At 34.1% G+C, this 23,646-nt stretch overlaps 2 protein-coding genes across 2 annotated transcripts; both read right to left on the bottom strand.

Moving 5' to 3' along the window:
• Positions 1–9,578: 9,578 nt before the first annotated feature.
• On the bottom strand, positions 9,579–13,928 carry LOC139873163 (uncharacterized). Its single transcript, XM_071861095.1, has 4 exons — positions 13,412–13,928; positions 12,062–12,172; positions 11,651–11,920; positions 9,579–10,052 (listed from the first exon to the last, which is right to left on the bottom strand). The coding sequence occupies exons 1-4, from the start codon at positions 13,826–13,828 to the stop codon at positions 9,834–9,836; spliced, it is 1,017 nt and encodes a 338-aa protein (XP_071717196.1). The 5' UTR covers positions 13,829–13,928; the 3' UTR covers positions 9,579–9,833.
• A 722-nt stretch (positions 13,929–14,650) lies between these two features.
• LOC139870497 (protein FAR1-RELATED SEQUENCE 6-like) lies at positions 14,651–18,040 on the bottom strand. The gene is made up of 6 exons (XM_071858291.1): positions 17,868–18,040; positions 16,493–17,527; positions 16,227–16,382; positions 15,269–16,079; positions 15,099–15,185; positions 14,651–14,917 (listed from the first exon to the last, which is right to left on the bottom strand). The coding sequence occupies exons 1-6, from the start codon at positions 18,038–18,040 to the stop codon at positions 14,651–14,653; spliced, it is 2,529 nt and encodes an 842-aa protein (XP_071714392.1).
• Positions 18,041–23,646: the final 5,606 nt, after the last annotated feature.

Genomic DNA, 23,646 nt, shown 5'->3' with positions numbered 1-23,646 from the left:
TTAATTGTGACTTGTGTCTAAACGTGAAATAAAATGCATGTAATCTCATCCCAAAAATATACTTTGAAAAGTATGTAAAAACGGGACTATAACTCACCTTAATAGTAACGAAGTAACCAACACAATTAAGCGAAAAGCAAATGTAGTACAATGATCAGGAATGATCACAACGCCGACCTATAAATAAAGCAGGTCGATATAAATAACTAACTTAGGTCAAATCTTAGTATGATAGCTATTGTACATGTTGCAAGTAGTCATAGAACAATACTCAATGTGCATCGGTTTGATCGAAACAGCTTACGGACACACACTTTCTATTTTTAGAAAGTTTCTATTTTTAGCAGGTTTCCATTTTTGGAAAGTTTCTATTTTTGGAAAGTTTCTATTTTTGGAAAGTTTCCAAATTTAGAAAGTTGCTATTTTAGAAAAGTTTATAAGTTAGGAAAGTTTCCTTAATCAGAAAGTCAACAAAAGTCAACTGAAAGTCAAAGTCAACTGAAAGTCAACTCAAAAGTCAACCTTGGTCAAACATGGTCAACGTTAATTTTAAAAGTGTAAGTTGTAATAATAATGTAAGTTATAATGTTTATTAAAGTTAAATATGTCTAATTATGTGATAACATAAGTTTAATTAGATTAAAATGAATTATTAAAGTTAATATAAGTTTAAATGATATAATTAATATAACATAAGTATTTAATTAATTAATTAAATATTAGTCATAATATAAGTATTATTAATTAATAATAAATTTTAAATCATATCATAAGTATTATTAGTTAATAATGAATTATTAATCATATCATAAGTTTCTAATTATAACCATTAAATCATAAGTATTTAATAATTAAATTATAATTAAATAATAACTAAGCCTTATAATAATTAAATAATTAATTAATCCTTATTATAAGTCTTATTATAATAATCTCATAATATAAGTTTAATACTTATCATAAGTATTTTCCATTAATAATAAAGTATTATTAATCATATGTTTAATTAAAATGTTAATTAAATCATAAGTATTAATTAAATGATATAATAAATATATATCATAAGTCTTAAATAATAATAATTACTTTTTTTTTATCATAAGTAATTAAATGATAATGAAACCCATTATTTATATCATAAGTTTAATAATTAATCACAAGTTTTAAATCAAAAGTTCATCGGGTCGTATCTTGAGCCCCGGGTGTCGGTTTTCAGCGAGCCTTACATATATCTCCACCTAATCAAACCACCCGACACTTTGGTACACTCAAGAACACACCAATAACAGCCCACAAGTCGTGATGTACAGCCAATACACTACTTGGAACTTCAATTCAATCAAAATCGTGTTTTAGACGTAACGGGTGATTCGTGGCTCGGATTGAGATGACCCGAACATGAAAGTCCATCCCACCATCAGTCCTAACACACTAACACACCCTAAAGTCAACAAATATGGTCACAAAGTCGGACCAAACCTGGTTCATACCAATATCACAATTCAATCTTAACAAAATACCATTTTGATCATATTTAGGGCTCCGGGAATCGAAACGACATGAATCCGGAGTCTAAAATTAATGCCTTGATGAGAGGAACTCATCTAGATACTTTATTTATTTTAACTTTTATAACAGTCACAATATCATAAATACACGAAAAAGCTGCTGTCCCAATTTTATCAAACCGAAAACATGTGTTTACGAGGAATTCTATGCATACAAACACCATTACAACAACAAGTAATCATCATACAATTAATATATAATCAAAATACAGAAAAATAAAGAAAAATCAAAATTTCTAGGGTTAGGGTTTATACCCTAATCGAGAAACGAGAAGTATAATCGCGTAGAGAACGGAATGAGGAATCCGATTGTATAAACGATTTGATGATCCAAGTAATAAAATTGGTTGATGAAGATGATGTTGTGGGGTGTGGTTGCCGTCTCCAAAAAGGGAGAAAGGGAGGAAGGAGAGCAAAATTAGAATTTTAGGTTTATCAAAATAAGGTGTAATGTGAAAAATGGAAAAAAGAGAAAGGCTCCCTCCCTATGGGGTTCGGCTGATTTGGATGGGGTGGGCCCCACTTGTGGTCCATCTTGCTAATGTGATTAAATCCTAGTGGCCCGAAAGCCCGAACGAATCCCGAAACGCGAAAACACGCTTACGCGATTAAAAATTCGGAGAGATAACAAACGCGCGACGAAAAATAAATATAAATACTATTACTATATATAATTATATGATCTTAAAATATCATATTTAAAATAATTAGGATTTAAATATCCCAAAAACGCGACCGTTGGTTTGAAAACCGAAAAGATTCGCCGGATAGAAATCCGCGACACGTAGAAACGTATAAATTAAAATATGAATACAATTATTCACATAACACTTAATAATTAATATATTATTATTGATATAATAATATAGGCCATAGAAATGACGTAGCACAATTAACAGTTAACGGTCGTTAAATAATTAACGGCAAAAGATAACGGAAAAAGTAGGGTCGTGACAAGTACCACCAACAACCCAAGTTTCAACATCACATGCCTCAACATCTCATTCTGTACCTCGAGTATAATCATCGTTCTACATGACGTTCTACATCATTTATCTTCGTTCTACATGGCGATTATGTAATCTCTAATGTTTTAGAGATTATATATTCTTGTTCTAACGGTAAATCAAATGAGTTTAATATCATATTGACTCATTAAATCCATGATTACATCTGAAGAAAATATATATGTATATATGTTTTCATAAATATTGTAGTTAAAAATTCTTTTGTACGTACTGTTAATGGTGAAAATATTTTAACGGGTAGGTAATACCCGGGGAATATTTAGATTTCACATTAATAAGTTACACTGTAGATTCTTCGAATCTGATTCAACAGTCATTTATTATCCTACTTACATCCACAGATATACGAATCCGTTCATCGTAGAATAACCATTTTTCATTCAAATTCATATTTAGATTTTGACCTATCAGAATCCAACAAGTGGCATAATGAAGAAAATATTGGACAAACTAAAATTTGTTAGAAACAAACAAATTAACTATGAGAAATTCTGTTAAGAATCCACGCTAACAAAATCCTAGCTAACTGTTCCTAACTAACTGTTAATTCCTTATTACATTTTACTTATCACAATTTTTATTCTCGCAATTTTATTTATCGTCATTTAATTTCTGTTATTTATTTTACGCACTTTAAATATCGTCGGATAAATCGGGACACATATACAATGTTTTGACATATCATGTCGATGTCATCTATATATATTATTTGGAATAACCGTAAGTCATTCTATATCGCGGTAATGCTCGAGTTAGCATATAAAGGGTCGAGGTTGATTCTAAAATAATATATATACTATGAGTTGTGATCGAGTCTGAAACATGTATACAATGGGTCACGATACGTATTAATTAATTCGAATATTATATATTAAACTATATATGAATCATTGAACTACTAACTGCGGACTACTAACATTGGACAATTAAAATGAATTAAAATATTGTTTATAACATATGAAACTAAATATTTCTTCAAGTTTGCCACTTGATTTCATCTTAAACCTCATTTGTATCTTGACGATTACAATCTGCGTTCAAACCTTTCATGATTCTTGAAAACACCTCAATCGAGAGGATGAACCAACCGCACTTCATCTACGAAAGGAAGAACTTATGCATATGGGCATGCACCTGGAAAACTCTTGGAACCTAAGTAGAGGTTTAAAATGAATTTATAATTCCTTGGCGTTGTTATTACCGAAAATAACTTTACAATACCTCTCCAAAGTAACCAATTTTGTCACAGCTCCAGCAAGTCAACTTCGACTTTTCAATCGTACTAGTCTTATTATAACCTTGATGTATACGATAGCCCTTTTGTCATTGTTACCGGAGAACCGTTTATGTCCCACTACATTAGCAGTAAACTTACCAACAATTTTGTTGATCCTTAATTTTCCAAAAAATCATTATCTTTATCGAAACCTTATCATATACTCATCCACATCTTATAACGAGAATTACCATACCAATTATCGAGAATTAGCAATCAGTATTTTGAATCTCGCAACGTTTCTACATCAACAGTTATATGTATACATATAACATTTATCTCTTAGAATTATGATCTTCCATTCTAAAATTCTGAAAAGCACCCAGTCTACGAATCAATACTCGGAATGTTGAAAAAGCTGAATGAAGCAGCAAAAACTGTAAACGACCTTTACAGCCAAAAGTTTGACGGTAAAGAATAGCGTGTTGGCAAAGATCAGAAAAAGAGAAGATTTGGTACTGAAAAACGGATTAAGCAAACCATGAAGGAGGCTGTGGACAAATCACAAAGACTGAACCTGCCTTCAAAGAACCCAAATGATTCAGTATCTGCTGAAGTCATTAACGAATACCTTGCTCCTGACTCTAAACTTTTACGAACAAATCTTCATCATCATCCATCGATATTAGAAATTCTAAGATATCATCGTATATCTCATTATAAATATCCTCGATATTTCTGAAGATATTTTCATAACTTTTTCTTATCTGAAATAATTTATCTCTTCGCGCTATCTGCGTTACATCATAAAAGAAACTGTGTTAGTATCTAAATTCTGAAAAATTTGAATTTAAAGTATGAAAGTTTTTGAAGTAGTGTTGGGAACTGAAGCATGAGTTAGTATAATATAATGACACTTGATCAACGTGATTATATTACAGTAAGTCATGCTGAGTTTCTAATGGAACATGATGATTCACAGACCATAACGTCATCACGTGCCATGTTACACGACTCTTACATTCTACCTAATCTCCAAACATATCAAGAACATATCTTCTTGATAGCTCTATCTTTTCTCTTGAATTCTGGTAATTTAACCAATCAAGATCGTGCTATTACAATCTCTTTCTTAGAACATTAACTATGTTCATTCCGAAATTCATATCTACGAATTCTGGATCATTATTCGCTTGACTTAAAGTCGGGAAGAGAAAACAAAGGAATGAAGCTCCGAAATAAAAATGGGAGTATAAATCGCAGCAAATAGGAGAGAGCATTAACTATAGATGTCAATAATTATGGAAAGACAAATGTAAGGAAGGATTATGAAAACCACTACCCCAAGAGCGAAGTATAAGTAAATATACTCCTCCGGTGGGAGTTGGAATAGGAGGATGATTGTTGTGATAGTCAGAATAAGATCAAGGATCAGAATTGGATGGAGCATATTGACGAATATGTTGGAAGTATGAATTGGGAGAGAAAGAATAGAAGGTGTGAGCTATGGAAATAAGGAAAAGAAGGGAGTGGATTTATAGTGAGATATCCGACAGATGAGTGTACCATCCGGGTTACGGATGCTTTAGTACTTCGATTTTATATACAGATGAGTGTACCTGTATATTGGGGATATTCTAGATGTATTTGTTAATGTCGGTTACCAGGTGTTCACCATATGAATGATTTTTAATTCGCAGGTTATGCGTACTATTTTGTACTCGGGTTACGTGTACAATTATATATCTGAAATCTTGTGGTCTATTAAAATGATGGAAATGAATGTTTATGATAAACTAATGAACTCACTAACCTTTTGGTTGACACTTGAAAGCATGTTTATTCTTAGGTTTGAAAGAAATCTTTCGCTGTGCATTTGCTCATTTTAAAGATATTACTTGGAGTCATTCATGACATATTTCAAAAGACGTTGTATTCAAGTCATTCAGTTCAATAAAGATTATTATTAAGAAGATAACAGATTAAGTCATTTATAGATTGGATATATTATGAAAGGGTATGCATGCCCGTCAACTTTCAATGAAATGAAAGTTTGTCTTTTAAAAACGAGTGCAATGTTTGTAAAATGTAACATATAGAGGTCAACTACCTCGCGATGTAACCATATGTTATTGTATTCGTCCTTATCGATTAGGACGGGTCGTTTCAAATGAATCTTGATAACATCCGGCTCCACAAACTCACAATTCAAGTGGTACTTTGTATAATTTTTTTTTTTTAAAAATAGCTATTTATTTTTAATAAAAATCACTAATTTCAAAACTAACTTATTTTAAACTTATCTAATTAGTTTCAAATTCAAATTGAGATGAATCTTTTATTTGTTTCATTAATTTAATTAATTGATTATGTATTATTTGTAGAGTTAATTCAAAATAAATGTCGAATTTATTATTGTCGTCAATAACTAAGTTCAAATTGAACTTTTAACTCCTTAAGATTTTAAATCATTCGACGCTTATATCATTATGTATCATCAAATACATAATCAAATGTTCATCAAGTAATGTCTCAATACTTATTGCGTGTTACTCTATCGATTCATACATAATTAGCACTATGCCTATAAACCATAGTCCATTGCACGTATTCTAACAATTATATAAATATTTTATTTAGTGCCATCAGTAAATTAATTTTCTAGCTTCGCCCTTATTCTTGTCTTTTCATTGATTTTCATTTTAACACAATTACACAAACCTACCGACTCATGCAATGAAAACAAAATATTTGAGAAGATTGGTGCAGAAGAGTGGGGGCAGAGTAACATGGGCAGGGTATCAATTGAACGACCCTTTTATGAAGACAAACAAAAATCAAGTGAGATTTATATGGATGAATGAATGTATTGACCATGCGTTTGTTTCATTTTGGGGTATTTATTACGTTACATATTGTGCTTTATCTGGTCAACTCAACTATCCCCAAACACATTGAATTATATATACTCCATATATCCAATTATGTACAACATATTATTAATAAATGAACTGACCCACTAAACTAGCTAAAGAATACATAATTTTATATTTTTTTACAAAGAAATTTATAAAAATGTGAAGTCAAGTCCCAACAAAACGATGAAAATCACAAATAATTACGATCAAATGAAACCGACACACTAAATTAAATATAAAAAAATACATTTGAATTAACTTTTTCGTGCATAGGCAGGTAAACTTTACAAGTTGTTACCGTACTTGTGAGGGAGAGCCAACCATCTATCTTTATGAACAAGTGTGACATACCATACATGACGAATCAAAAAAGGCAGTACCAAAATTATTCCAAAGTACAATTAAATACATCAAATCAAACTTAATACTCGGTTTGTCACGTATTAATAGTCCACAGACAAAAAATACACAGTTTAAGGAAATGTCATAAAAGTACTGTACTACTTTAATTCTATCCACATATATTAAAGACATAATATAAATTAAGTTTCTTATTCTTTTCTATTTATAGAAATGAAGTATTAATTTAGGAAATCCCAAAATAAAATATTGGACTATTAATATGAGACGGAGGGAGTAGTAATCAAAAACTAGAAAAAGAAGAAATTATGAGAAATATAATGGGATTTTTCACCTAAATCGCTACAAAGAACACATGTCACAAAAACATTAGTTTAAAGTTAAAACAGAGAGGCAAGCAATATTTAGCTTAAAATGTTTGTTACTGTATATGAGTGTGATGATGTCATTAAATCTTCATTCATCTTCCTTGCCATACAAATAGATGAATTATAACATCTTCCAACTACAGATACTGAAATACCACAGAAACTGCTTTTGCAAGCAAGCAGATATCAAAATGTACTTTTCCTATTCTTTTCTAAATTGTGGTAGATAAAATGTCACATCCATTTTTAAAAGAGCAAAAACTATAGTTAACAAAATGCCCGGGTCAAGCAAGATATGTGATTGACATATGAGGTACAAAGTTATTACTCATGTTTTTTCCATTATAATAATAGATCATCTACATTAATAGATAAAAACAACAAGGTAAAGTTCTTTCACCCTACTTTTTTAATGAAATGCAAATTGTCAGCATTCTAAATGTCATGGGGTTTTTGGTCGTTTCAGTTATAACGCAATGTCGTTTTGAGTTTCCGTTCGCACTACAAAGAGCCCCCCAACTTTCGCACACTTTATACATCGCCCCCTCAATTTTACACTTTTTCAGGGGTAAAAAATGTAAATATATAATTTTGTTATAATATCATCCAGAGGGGACTTAATCACCTTCGTAATCATTTGCCACGAGCGCACGCACTTTCGAGAGGAAACCCGAATCACATTGTAGAAACCCGATCCTTAAACTATACCGAGGGGCAGGCGAACCAAGTTTGAGAATACCTCACTCAGGGTTAATGTAGAGCTCCATATTTCAGACAGATTAATGAAGAGGGTGAGCTGAGCTAGACTCGAACTAATGACCTCTACCCTAGCCCCAAACTTATTTTATACATATAAAATAAAAGGTAGGTTAAAAGTAAAAGTTAAAACTCTAAAGCGAATAAAAAACAGTGTGATAATAGTATTACATTGTGACGAAGGGAGTATAAGAATGTAAGAAGATTTTTCTCCATTTTTTGTCAAAAAACTTCAACTTTTATAATCATGATGACATTTTATCAACTGATAACTGATGAAAGAGCCAATCAAACGAAACAAAGGAGGTACTCAGCAGTCACGCCACTAAAAACCGAACCTAAACACCAACCTAAGGGCGAGCCAAGCATCACAAAACAAACAAGAAACTGGGCGCCAAGCAACTAAACCACAAGCCCAACAAGAACCAAGGACAAACCACACACACACAAAAAACCAAGAAGAAACGATTGGAATAAAAATACTCAAAACACCAACGAAACAAAACGAATTACGGATAACCAAAATCCTCCCCGAGAAATGAAGCTTTTTTACCTCTAGAGCTTGCCTTTGAAACCTTTCAATATACCATTTTATAAGACACTGCCTTTCCTGAGACGCAGATGAGAAACTCTTAGGAGAACCGAATGAAGGAGGTTTCGATGAACCCACCATCTTCCCTTCGACCGGAGCGGGACCAATGATCGACTAAAAAAAAACCATCAAAGGCCCTCAAAGGATAACCACACTCCGGGACGATCTCTTCTATCTCGAAAAGTTTTAATACCTGTTATTAAGACTATAAACAATACGTAGACGGTAGTTTGAGTAAATCCGTACAGAAAACTGAATTCGCTTCAGTCAGCCTAAACGCATTTACCAATTTCTTACCTCCCCATTCATCGGAAAATGTCTAAAACATTACCATGTGCTAAACCCATTTACCAATTTCATACCTGCTCATTTTTCGGTACAATGTCTAAAACGTTACCCATGTGTCGTAAATCCAACCCAAATCAAGTGATATCAATGTGATCGAGTTGAAGTTACCACCCTGCGCGCGCACACTTACACACACTAAGAGCACCCATAACAGACGAAAACCTATAAATTACTAAATCCATTTTTATTCATGAAATATAGAACAGAAAATAAACGACAACAAGACAACTCTTAGCATATAAACTGAGATAATTGTATGGTATGAATTCCAATAAAACTCCAGCCCCTTCACCTAGAAGATAGGTTTCTTCAGTGATATAATTTAATAACTCCTAAAGAATTCAATTCCGCCCAATTACGTAACGATTATAGCAACGAAATTGGGTCAACTAGAAATACTTAAAAAAAAAAAAAAAAAAAAAAAAAAACACACGAATCTTACAAACCAATATTCCCTAAATATTATCTACAGATATACCATAAACTAATACCAATCAAAGAACCAATTTGCAACTAAAAAGAAAATGCACCTTCCGATACAAAACTACATAAAGACAGGGCCAAACATGAAAATGTCAACTTCAAAATTTACAATGCTCTGAAAAGTACCCTATCATACATGAACAAGGCAACAAGTTGCAAAATATCACATTATATGATCACATCATTTTGATGGTAACTAGTTCCACGGGCTAGGGAGCCTAGCATCCCGGAAAATGGAAGTGCCGCCTGACCCTGCGGGTGAGGGGGAAGGAGACGAGGCAACATAGTTTGTTCCCGTTACAGAGACTGTGGGCAAATTACCTTGTTGACCAGTAGGGGTAGCAGTAGGAGTAGGAGCAAATCGTGATGGGCTACTAGCAACGACGCCTAAACTTCCTCGCGACGGGTTTGGTACCTGCGGGTCAATAATAAAGTTAGCAATTCCATGATAAATTTATGAACTTTAAAACAAAATTTTTGAGATCTTATAAGACTTCATATAGGTAGAACTTCGTATAATTTAACTATTGGTTGGATTGTTAGGTAGATGAATAATACACTTTTGGGTGCCTTCAACCTTTTTTGGTTAAGTTCCTTTTATGGTGAGTTTATGTAATATGATGATCCATTCAACCTGTTTGAGAGAAAATGTAACCCGGATCAACCCATTGACAAGTGAATGGAATGAAATCGTCACCTCTAGTACTACATTCTTCGGTACTACATTCTTCAAGATGAACACAATATTCTCCGTAAACTGTTTTTAATACTCTACTATCAATTAGGATATATCATATAGACTTTGCTAAGTACGGTACCTGAATTAAAATGCAAGAATAAAGAAATTGTAAATCAGATTTTTCTCGTCTAAAAATGTCTTAGCCATCAAGGTACAAGAAGATATACAAAATTATTATTCAGGACCTTTAGTCCTACTTGCATATCAAAAACATAAACCCTTGACACTAGGTTTAATTCTAACTTTATACAATATGAACATAATGCAATCCTAATGAAGACCGACATAACTAACACAGATCAATCATGGGTCACTTTTCTCAACAGTGATTTTTTTTTTTTTTTTTTACAGCTATTAGAGCATCATTATGATCATGGTTACAAACGGCGCTTGCAGCAGCCGATGCGGCGGGTGGTGACAAGCCTATCGCGTTTGGCAAAAGGTCTAATTAGTCAGTCAACGCTAAAAAGCCAAGACAAAGTCGGGTCAAAGACGGTCAACGCGGTCGACTAAAAGTATTGAGTAGCTGTACCCTCCAATTCTTATGGTTTACTAAAGATTGTAACTTTATTCGGTGCACAGTGATTGCAAATAAGCTAGGCAATCCCCAATGTGATATTCTTACCATTGTAATAACTCTATCCTCCAAATCTTAATGGCACAATAAAAAGATTATAACTTTATTCAGTGCACAGTGATTGCAAATAAGCTAACAACAATATCAATATCAATAAAGCTTGAAAGAAAATAGGTATCCTAGCTTAGTTGTCAATACACACATTTATGGTTGAATAACACAATTTTCCTTCCTACCCAGATCATGGAATAACATGACCTGCAACCACTGCTGAGAGCTATAAGATATCTAATTCTCTGAACAGAGCTATAAGATATCTAATTTTATGAACAGAACTATAGGCCTATAGGTGCTCTCTATGCTGCTATATATAATATGAATGTCTCCAATTAACAGAAAACTTGAAATCAACTTGAGCCATAGCTTTTTATATATAGTATCATATTATTATTATGAAGTAAAAGATAACCAAATGTTAAGAAATAATTTCCTAAATTTACCAAGTGCCAGTAATTACTAGCTCCTTCTCTAACTTCAAGGTCATTCTAAAGATAGATAGCACGGCCATTAAGAACTTAAATGCGAAAAAGATTCAGCATAATTTGTCATTCAAATGTGAACGGTTCAATTAAGAGGCAATTAAACGCACCCTTACTAGTATATGAAAGGAAATAGATATGTAGCTTGTATATCTTACCATACTGAAGGGGTGCCTCCTATGAAGAGAATCTGAAGATGGTGAGACGCTGTTTATTCTTGTCAAATTACGAAAATGTGTATTTTGGTTTGACACATCATCCGTGTCTACGCCTTCCACATCAGCACCATCTGAACCTGGACATGGGGTGACGTGTCTACTCATTAAAGCTGAGTCATTTCCGACATCCACTTGGAGTGATACAGATGGACGACCCGTAACTCCATGAGCATTACTTCGTGTCCTCAAAACTTCTTCAGCATGCAAGATCTATTATTAAGTACCATCAATCAAAATACCGTGATTATTAATATCAACTATTAATAAAACATGAAAGATGATTTCTTTAAGCAATTGCATAAGGGTCTAAAAAACCGTATCATATCAAATGGTAAAGAAGCGTGCTATCACCTGTTTTAGTACTTGTACCAATTTGTGCTTTCTTTCATTCAAGACTTTCAGCTTCTCTTCCACATCTTTCTTCCTTTTCTCTTTGTCCTTTATCGTATCATCTTTAGAAAGCTTTGGACAAAAATAGCAATAACATTCACTAGGGAGTTCATTCTGGACCCACGAAAACAATAATGGAAGAAAAAAATATCACCAGAAGATGAACTAATACTATGCAATTACCCATCTGTCCCATGAAACTTCTACTGCGCGGTTTCACATTATCGAAGTGTTCCAACAATTCAACTTATAGTCTAACGAGTAACGCCTAAAACACACTTCTACAATGAGAATACAGGATGCAAAATATACTTCATTACGTCACTTCAGCCGTCCTATCTTTAAAGTAATTGTAATAATAGTATAGAATAGAATAGAATTTAGAGACTGAGATAGGAAACTATTGCAACCCAGATGCTAACGAACATGGTCACGCTCAACTCCCTCTTTAAGCATATTTTTATTGATTCACACATTCACACCTCTAATAATCAAATTATAAAGGCGCATAATCAAATCAAACCCCTACCACGATTTGATCTACCCTCTTATAGATAATATAGCACAGATATTAGTATATTACTATCCTATTACAATTAATGAAGCATTGTACCTGAATATATATATTATCCTTCTATGTAACAAGATTAGCATGAATGAACAAAAGTACTAGTTAACTATATGGCGTTTAAGGGTGTGTTAACTCAATATATATCAATGTTGCAAAAGACGTGAGACGGGGTCGAGACGGGGTCGAGACGGGTGTCGAGACGGAGGTTGACCAAAGTTGACTTTTAAATATATAAGTATAAAAATGTATATATGTTTACATATTTTAAAGTCAAAAAATTTAATTTGACTAATTTGTACTCATAATTGCTATCATCGTTAATATTATACAGAAAATTCAAACTAAAATACGACAAATTTGACCCCTTTTACCGACTTTTTGGCTTTTCCGAATTTTGAGAGACTTTGACCTGATTTTTTTCAACTTTTACCCGAATTTTGACCGTTATCATATTAGACGGTTTTCTTCGAGACGGGGCGGGCTACTCACCAAACCGTCGTAACGGGCATCGAGACGGCTCGAGACGGGGTGTTTTGCAACAGTATTATATATAGAACAGAACCTATTCACCTAATATAGCAAAATGCCAAATGTAAACTAAAAACAAAATTCCCCCCAAAAAAATAAGCCAAATCATAGCAGCTATCCAAATACACAAATTTCATTTGACTTTTTAAAAACAACTCATCAGCAATTCAAACTATAAAGATTAAAGATGCATAATTTAATCAAACCCATACCACAATTTGATCTCCAGATTCCACCTGAACCTTCTCCTCATCGTTCGATTCATTTACCGTCACCAATTCGCGACACAACGAATCACCACCACCATGATTATCCACATTCTCCGATTTAACAGCTGTGTTTTCATCATCAACCTTCAATTCACTAACATCGTTAACGATAACTTGCAAGGTTCCATCCGAAAGAGGTTGAATTTGATCAGAATAAGGTTGAATCGAATTAGGGTTAGGGTTAGGGTTAGGGTTTGAAGTTGTGGGGTCGGTGGAGTGGAGACGAGAAAGGGCTTTGGAACGGCGGTGTAAGAGGGTTTTGAAATCTTTGAGAGAGATTTTACGGGTGGGCATAAGCCATTGCCGGAGACTGTCCGGAGCACGGTGGAGGTTGCCTTTGTATATTGAAATCGCCACCATATCTGATGTTATTCTGACCTTTTTTCTTCCTATTCTTATGTTATGAGAATAAGACAAAAAGTCAAAGATTAATCATTAATCACTCGCATTCGAAATGGTGCGCAAAATAGAGAAATGATATTCCCACTCAAAAGTTTTACACAATTTCATTCACACAATGACTTGAATTATGACATGGACATCCACACAAGCAAATAATAACTGCCATCCCTATTTTTTTGGTATCTTTACATTTTAATTTAATTTATTATTATTTTCCTTTTAACCTAAATATATATCATTAATTACTAACATATTTTGTGTAGACGTCTTTAACAAACTGTATTAGCCAAACTCTATATCATTCAATAAAGAATTTTATTTTTTTCAGCAACTTATTACTTATTAGTTTAATTAACGGATGATAAAAGTAGTTATAGTTATTATTATAATAGGGTGTTGTTAATTTAATTTTGTTGACATGGTTAGTTTTGGGCCAAATAACACCACCAAATCATAGACATTCTGACGTATTTGATGCAATATGATACTACCAACACCATGATGCAACATGATACTACCAACACCATGGTGTGCATGTAGGTTGCAATGTGTAAATCAACAAGAATATAATAGACATTATACTCCTTTAACATAGACTATGGAAGCAAATAAAAATTACTAAAGCACAAGATAATAAGAGTACCATGAATTCATCACAAAATTAAATTAACACATAACGTGGACACCATTAGTCTAGAAAAAGTATCTAAATGCACGATCATAAAGTCATAAACAAACTATAAACTAAAAAAATAACCAAACTACATAGCAAAAATTCATCTATGAAAAATAAAATGGGTTAGTTGGAGGGCCAACTGACACATTCTGAGTGTACAATGGTGCACCTAGATAGTTGATATGTGATGATTGGTTCATTTGAACATCTTCCACTTGAGGAGACACTTGATGAAAAACATAACCGCTTTGTGACGAATACAATGGTTGTTGCAAATCATAACTCGGAACGAATCCACTATAGTGAAATGGCAGATTAGTATACACACTATGAACTATCCCACTTGGAGCATATAAGTTATTGGGATTGGCCTACACATGAATAACAATGGCATGAACTTATGTAAGGATATGAACACGAAAAGTATACTAGAAAGATTACAAAATATAACTTTTAATTGCGGTTTCTAAATACATGAAACTGCATAAAGAATTTAATAAAGAAACATATATTACCTATGTCTAGGTTTTACCGATTTGAAACTAAATTTACCTCTTTGTCCTTCTTATAACGTTTCTTGGTTGTTTCATTTGATGTGCCTCCACAATCAACTTCATTAAGACCAGAGTCTTCCAAATTCTATAATCACAAGCAACATTATACAAAACGGTCAAGTAGATTCATAAACTTTATAATCAACATAAATAATGTAGTTGCACTACCTTCTTCTTTTTCTGAATGGTTGTAATTTCGGACCTAGACTTTAGTCTATTACTCGGGGGACGACCTTTTCTACGCACCACTGGAGGATTACGAATCTTAATGTTATCCTTGTCACAAGTGCTGATTTGTGGGGTACACACGGGTCTTTTGGTGCTAATTTCACCTAAAATTTCAGTTTTTAAATCATTAACTCGATCAAGTACAAAACAACATTTTTCGTCAAACTCGGATGCCAAATCTGCTACTTCAGAAAAGGCGTGACACATTTTTTCATAACGACGCCCAACATCCGAGTCAACCCAATCAGTGTAATTTACTTTCACCTTAGTATGTCTTCTCTTAACATCTTTTCTCCATCTTCGTAAGATGTATTTATTTGGAACCAAATAGTCATTCTCATTAGTTAGTACCGTAAGTGCATGCCTACACAACATTCCTCTAAACTCAAACAAACGACATATACACCTAATATCACATTCTTCAATTGAGTCCCCCTTTTTTAACCAAACTGTAAATTGTTTCTTCGATATACGTCCATTATTCATTACATCCTCAATAACATCATATTCTAAAAACACATCTTGTAACTTTATAGATCCAATCACACAATGCATCTTTGCAGTCAACTCTGCTCTGAACTCTTTAAACTTAGCATTGGTTAAAACATCCTTCATTTGTTTCTCCATGGAATAACGGGTAATTGACGGATACTCTGAATTGTAGGAATTAAAATCTTCAATGTTTTCCTTCTCAACCCTATCCCTCATTGCATTTTCATATTGTTCCACAAACTGTTTTAATGTAGTTTTTCTATTTACATATTTATCAAAAAATGAATTTATGCTCTCACTGCGTTGTGTAGTAGACGTACCCGCCCAGAAAATATCTTTCACAAAACAAGGGGCCCATCGTTTTCTTTCAGCATACAAACCATTAAGTCATCTATTCTTTTCCAACTTGTATCTTTCTATCATTGTATTCCATGCTTCCTCAAATTCACTAGCAGTCAAAGAGTCATAAACAGCATTTTTAAGATGGTACTTGATTGATTTGTATTTCTTATGTTTACCCAACTTTTTAGACAATTTATCCAAGATATGCCATAGACACCATCTGAAAAATAAAATGACAAAATCGATAGTCATTAGACAATGAATCTACAAGATAATTAAAGAAAACAAAGGTTATGAAGATATAATATGTAAGAGATATGCATAATGAACCTGTGACGTGCATTCGGGAAAACAATCTCAATTGCATTTTTCATAGCTTGGTCTTGGTCTGTGATAATGGCATTTGGAGCACGCCCTGACACGCATGATAGCCAAGATCGAAAGAGCCATGTAAATGTTTTAACATCTTCATTCGAAATCAATCCACAACCAAGCAATATTGATTGTCCATGATGATTTACTCCTACAAAAGGAGCCATTGGCATCTCATACTCATTTGTTAGATATGTTGTATCGAATGTCACAACATCTCCAAATTCCTCGTAAGCTGCCCTACACCTTGCATCCGCCCAAAATAAACTCTTTAGTCTATTCTCATCGTCTAATTCCCATGCGTAAAAAAAGTCACGATCGGTAGACTGAACCTTCACAAAGTAACCTTGTATTGCTTCAGCATCGCCTTCTCCAAACTTCAATCGTTTAACTTTATTAATATAATTACGACAATCTTTTTCTGTAAACGGTAGATTTTCGTATCCCCCGCTCTCTACGACCAACGTATTAAAACTCTTATTCATTCTTACTCCAGCTCTTTGATGAATTTCAAGTTGTCTTCTCACATGTCGATTTACTACCCGATAACAACGATGAAACCGTCCTTTGCTGGGACTAAAAGGGTGATTATGCTCGAGATAAACTTTCGACACATGCCACTTATTATCAACACCAAATTTGGCCCTAACTCTAGCTTCACAATTTGTTTTTGTAGTGGGACGAGGGTTCAAGTTATTCTTCGATGTGGAAACCGACTTTTGAGCCCGACTACAAGCAAAAACTACATATTTTATAGTGTCATCAACATCAGATTTTTGAGAAGATCTCTTATAAACTCCAAATCCCATTTTCTTTCCATAGGTTGAATAAAAACTTCCAAGTTCTTCAATTGAGTCAAACGTCATCCCAAGTTTTGGTTCATCAACTAGTTTATCATCTTGAACATTCTCATTCTTTTCTTGACCAAACCCGTCCTCTTGAAATTCTCCCTCTTCGTAATCAGTTTCATTTTCCACATCTATGTGGCACATCCTACATATAAAAACAACATATATCTGTATTATGATCATATATTACACTTTACTATCTAGATATATATGTATGACATATTCATATAATCGAATAACTAATTTACTGTGCACATTTAACATACATGAGGACAAAAACTTTTATTAATATTAGCCATTCGTTCTTTTATGAAGAATAAGGCAAGCATCAAACATCAATAATACCATTAATTTACGATGCATCAAAGATTAAAAGGTACATATAAGTTACGGAGAATCAAAAAACTAGCTGATGACAAAGTGGTTAAGAATTTTTTTTACGTTGCATACAAGCTAAATATATGAAAAATTAGCAGTTTGCTTACTCGGTCATTCCTTCATTAATTTTGTCATTCCGAGTTTCTGATAAATAATCATCATCTCCTTCATTAATCTTGTCTTTCTGAGTTTCTGATAAATAATCATCATCTATAGGTGAAGTGAAAGAAGACGATTCATTGGATTCATGCGGTGGAGTAGATAAAGAAGATGACACCATATTGATGATGAAGGAGAATATTGATGATGAAGAAGAATAAGATACGACGATGAAGGAAAATAAAATATCACGCGCGTATAGTATTTAGTTTAACCTAATTAGTAATTACTCCTATTATTTTTTTGGTGTTATTTAAAAAAGGAAAATATAATACCGAGTAATTAAAGATATATACGGATTAATTAAAGATATAGAACCAAAAAAGAAGGGGTGGCAGTTACTTATTACTTAGGTGGATGTCCATGTCATAATCCAAGTCAGAGTGTGGTGAAATTGTGTGGAATTTTTTAGTGGGTATATCATTTCTCCGCAAAATATATTTCAGAGTATCAACAAATTTACAAATCCTTTTTTATTTCTAGGATCTATTTCTTAGTTCAAGATCCCTCTTAGTAGCTGGCTAAATTAGTAGATGTGTTCCGCCCAAAATGGTAATGGGCCTGGGTTATGAACTTATAATCTATAATCTGATGATCGAGTCGATTCTATGATTATAAGTTCATTTCATACCGGACCAGACCGGAATAGGGTTATATACAATCTCATTGTGAGAAGGGGTCATTTGAGCGTATCTAAATAGATACTATGTTTACATATGGATCCCTACGTCGTTACATTCCATTTAGGATTAGGAATAGTTGTATTTTTTAAGGGGGTGTTTGGATTTGCGTTTTGAAAACTGATTATTGATTATGCTGTTTGATAATGTAATAATTAGATAATTAGTTTTTGAGTGTTTGAGAAAATCAGATTATTTGATTATTAACGAGTAAAATTACTAAAATGACCCTTTTTAAAAATAATAAAATATACAAGTCTAATATGTGGTAATACGTTTTTTATTAATTGTACAAACTAAAGTATATAAATTAAAATTTTCATCATATTTTGTGAAAAATATTACTCGGCAGTATTTTTACTTGATAAGTATGTAGCATTGATCGATCGATATAAATAATTCTTTAAAGTCACAATCATGAAAATAGTGATGATGAATGGCAGACAAAACACATACTCCGTATTCAATATACTTCGTACATCAATATCGATATAAAATAATACTCCGTATATTATACTCCTTACTCTGAAGAAAAAGAAAAACTCACTAGAGTAGCACAGCTAAGTCCTGAGTAATACTGGAGGAAAATAAAGAGGGTTAATAGATTTATATAGGGGTGTAAGTGTAAATTAATAATCAATTGGGAACCACGTTTTCTAGCAGCAAATACCCTGTCACTTTTTCAAAACCGCGTTTTGGAGCTCATGAAATGTAAAAAATTGATTTTTTACTTGTATTTGCCAAACACCAAAAATTAATTAATTACGATTTTAAAATGCAATAATTAAAAAATCAAGCTCCAATCGTTATTCTAAATACCCCCTAAGTCGATAGTAATTATTTATCAAAAGTTACATAGATTATCTAGCATAAAAGTTCACATTTCGTTAAATCTAACTATGTGTAAAACTCACGAGTAAAAAATATATTGTTGTAAGATAAAATTACGTCAATGATTGTTTGACCAAAGTTTTATAGATAGACCTAAAATAATTTTTTGACATGGATAACTCTAATGCATGAAAATATTGTGTTGTAATCCCTCCATGTAGTAGACATTATTTTCTCACCGTTAGTGTACATCACGTGAGATGCACACGAGAGCTTTTTAGTCATCATTAGTTTGCATCACGTTATTTTTCTATGTAGCTGTCTGTGGGATCATTATCACAATTGATCATGCGGCTTTTCACGTAGTTGTAAACGGAATCTTTTGCACGGATCTTTCGTGCAGCTGTCTGTGGGATCTTTCGTTCAACTGTCTGCGGGATTTTTCGGTCATTTTTCGCACAACTATTCGTGCAACCTTTTATGAACCCGTTCTTCCGTAAAACAATGATGAGTTCAATATGATAGTTGAAAAAGTTATCATACCGAACTTTAGGGACTTCATGTTGTACGGTTAAATTGGGGTTTGTACACGGTCCTCACTTATCATATACATAGCATTGTATATGTGTATTTGATTGGCTAAAGGCTAGAAGTAAAAGTAACGCGAACTATAATCAAAGGCTTGGAATATTCGCTGAAAGTAAAGATTGCAGATCGGCTTCCGCGCTAATAAAAGACTGCGGTTTATTCCGCTAAGTTTTCGCGGATAATTAAACAGTCCGCAGACTGCGGATATTTCAAATACTATAAATAGAGAGTTTGGCCTCTCATTTATAGGTTGTTGATTCTCTGACATTTGCCTGAGCCTTTATAATTTTCACTTATGACTTTGTCCAAGGAACTTTTACGTTGAGTTAAGGTGAATCATGCTAATTAACAATCAAGACCGGGTCGGGGTGGTTGATCACTTGATAGTTAAAGTGAAAGACGATCATCGGGGCCCAAAATAATCATCAAACATCCCATCCTCCATTTTAATCTCATTGCACGCAATCCTTAATTAAGTCATAACTTGATATAGGATTGATCAATTGGCGCCATCCGTGGGACGCGTTTTATGAATTAAACTTGAATTTTTTTGTTTTGTGCTTCAAACGAGTAATTGGTTTGTTTAATTCTAATCGTGTGTTGTTACGATGATTTACAGGAAGTCGTTGAAGCGTATTGGTTGATCTAATCGTTGAAAATGACAGCTAATACGAAGCAAGCTGGAAGTTCCATCAATGCTGATGTGTTGGTTAATGATTCGCAAAATGCCATGCCAGGTAGTGTGCAAGCAAATGCTAATACTATCGCGGGAAGTTCGGTGCAAGAACCGCTGGCTAAAGCGCCTAGCGGCGATACCACTAATACTAATCTGCAATTAAAGGTTGTTGCTGAAAAAAAGGTTGCGCGTAGGAATTTACAGCAACATCGTGAGGAAATTGTCGCTGATGGCAAGCGATTAAGAATTTTGGCCGAAAAAGCAGATAAAGTCCTTGGCAATGCTATTGAGCAAGCTAGAAAAGATAGGCGCATACCACGAAATTACTTATGGCCATTGAACGATTCAGGATCACAGGTTAATCGCTTAGTTGTGGAGTGTAATGATAGTGATAGTGATAATGCAGCGGATCGCATTGTTTTGAACTCTGCATATAACTCAAAAATGGCGAAAGCGCCAAGAGAAGAAAGCCAATTTTCTGATGATTCGGATAGCGTGGAAGAACTTGTCAAAATTTCACATGTTAAGCGAAGGCGACCACCAACGCCTTTCCCTTGTCATGGGGAAGAAGGTGAAGCATCTGATGCTGCCCGCAGAGAAAACGCTCAAAATTTTTTAGCGGATGCTTTTCGAAGTATTGCGCCTAAGTCAATACATCATAAGTTTGAACAACCGAATTTTTTGCAAGACATGATCGCCAAGTATTGTGCGAAAAATACCGATACACGCACAAAAAAGGCAACTGAAATCACAACTTCTGCAGACAAGTTTGTCCAGCATATTTCTGATTATCCAATTGTTTCACCGCCAATTGTACCGGCGACATAAGGAGTTTACTCGGGTTTAACCGACCCTTTAGATTTTTTGCAACGCTTTGAAGGGGTGGTAAGCACCTATAATTGGGATGAGCCCGTTGCGTGCAGAGTATTCCCTATGGTTTTACAAGGGTCAGCAAGAGAGTGGTTTCACAGTTTGCAAGCCCGCAGTATTGTTGGTTTTGTTGATCTTCGCGATAAATTTTTTCTACAGTTTCAGAATCTTTTGCCACAGAAAAAGACACATATAGAATGTCATGATATTAAATAAGGCAACAAGGAAACTTTGAGCGCATTACTTACGCGGTACATTTACGAGTGCCAAAAGATACCATGTCTGAACGAAGATCAAAAAATCTCTGGATTCTTGCACGCTATTAATCCACAATGACATCTAATGCTTGTGCGAAGACTGCAAAGAGATGTCCCGCTAACTTTCTCCAAAGTCCAGCAAGAGACATATGACTATCTCCGAGGTGTAGAAGATAGCACTATAACCCCTGCATGTGGGTGGGGTAAAGACAAAAGTTGGCGGGATGACAATGATTCTTTTCGCGATGGCAATAGTGATAATTACCGCGGTTCCGGATATCCAGGGCGAAATGGTGGTGGTGGCTACTCGCGCAATGATAGATTTTAAGGTCAAAATGATAACCATGGATATGGCCGCCGGGATCGCTATTCTACGCGAAAATGGAACAACGAACCTTTCAATATCATTCAGATGCTAACAAAAATGCCTAAGGAAATTCTGCTGCAGGAAAGAGTCGTTAAATCTTTTCCTGACCCACAGCCTTTAGGAGAGAATAGCAGGCCTGATAAGTTAAAGTTTTGTGTTTTCCATGACGATTATGGTCATGATACCAATCGCTGTAGAGATTTGGCGGAATTGATCGTGGAGGCGTATGAGCAAGGCAGGCTGGACCATTTAATCGCGCAGAATGCTGCAAGTACTGCAAATGTGATTATGTTGCCTGCAGAAACCAATGCTCCGCAAGTGCCAAATGTGGCTGAGCGAAAAGCTCCTGCGGTGAAAAATCTTGGGGTGAAGATGGTGAGTAAGAAAGAAAATCAGCGCGAAATTCAGGTCATTAATGTGGTAGAGGTACAGGGCGAAATGTCAGTATTTCAAATATCTGAACAAATAGCAAGCTGGTAATGTCCTTCTATTATTTTTTCTCCTGCGAGTCTGACTGCGGATGTTGATAAACCGGTGATGGTTTCATGCCGCATTGCGAATACCGGCATTGTGATTATGAAGGTACATATTGACACTAGTAGCAGTGTAGATGTTATGTATGAGCAATTTTTTAGTAAATTTCCTGCAAGCATTCAAGCTTTGATGAAACCTACTGTGGTTTCACTTGCTGGATTTTCAGGAGAGTCAACTTGGCATGTTGGTCAGTTGGAGTTGCAAATTGAGCTAGTTGATGATCGCGATGAGTCGCTAAGGCGCCAAGCGTTGTTGAATCTTTATATAATGCGAAATCAGTCGCGATTCAATATGATACTTGGGTGCACTTCTTTGCGCATGTTTGGCACTATCTCTTCTACTATACATGACATAGTTAAATTTTCTACTAATAAGGGAATTGGCACGTTAACTTCTGCGGTGGTAGAGCCATTTTGTGCTATGATTACGGCAAGAGAAAGTGTGGGTGTTGAGGGACATTCAATCCACCTTGAATAATGCGAATGTTTGTAATATAAGGCTTCTGATAGAATGTTCAGTCAAGTTTTAGTTAATGTTTGTGCTATGTTTATTTTTGGAAATTTGTATTGCGGAAAAGTAATGAATAAAACAAAATTAGTTTCAGTGTTAGTGGTTGTTTCTATACAAAGCAAAAACACTGTGTGTGGCCACGCGTAGTGATTATTTTGCAAAATATAATTGCTTATATTTCATAACACTAAATTAATGTTTGTATAAGTGTAATTAAGGCTCTGTGGATATTTTTAACAAAATGGCATGGTTTTTGCAAAACATGGCCTGCTTAATGTTATAATAATGCAAGTATGCATTGCGAAATAATACGTTAAAAACCAAGTGATGAAATTGCCCACTTGTGTTAAATAGTAAATATTGCGAAAGGATAAAAAATTTCCTAAGTGTTTGATCTTGCCACTACTTAGATGC

Source organism: Rutidosis leptorrhynchoides, chromosome 10, assembly GCF_046630445.1.
Source record: "Rutidosis leptorrhynchoides isolate AG116_Rl617_1_P2 chromosome 10, CSIRO_AGI_Rlap_v1, whole genome shotgun sequence".
In the NCBI taxonomy this organism is placed as follows: Eukaryota; Viridiplantae; Streptophyta; class Magnoliopsida; order Asterales; family Asteraceae; genus Rutidosis; species Rutidosis leptorrhynchoides.
Note: the sequence above shows the minus strand (reverse complement) of the source record. Positions and strands in the feature narration are given on the sequence as shown.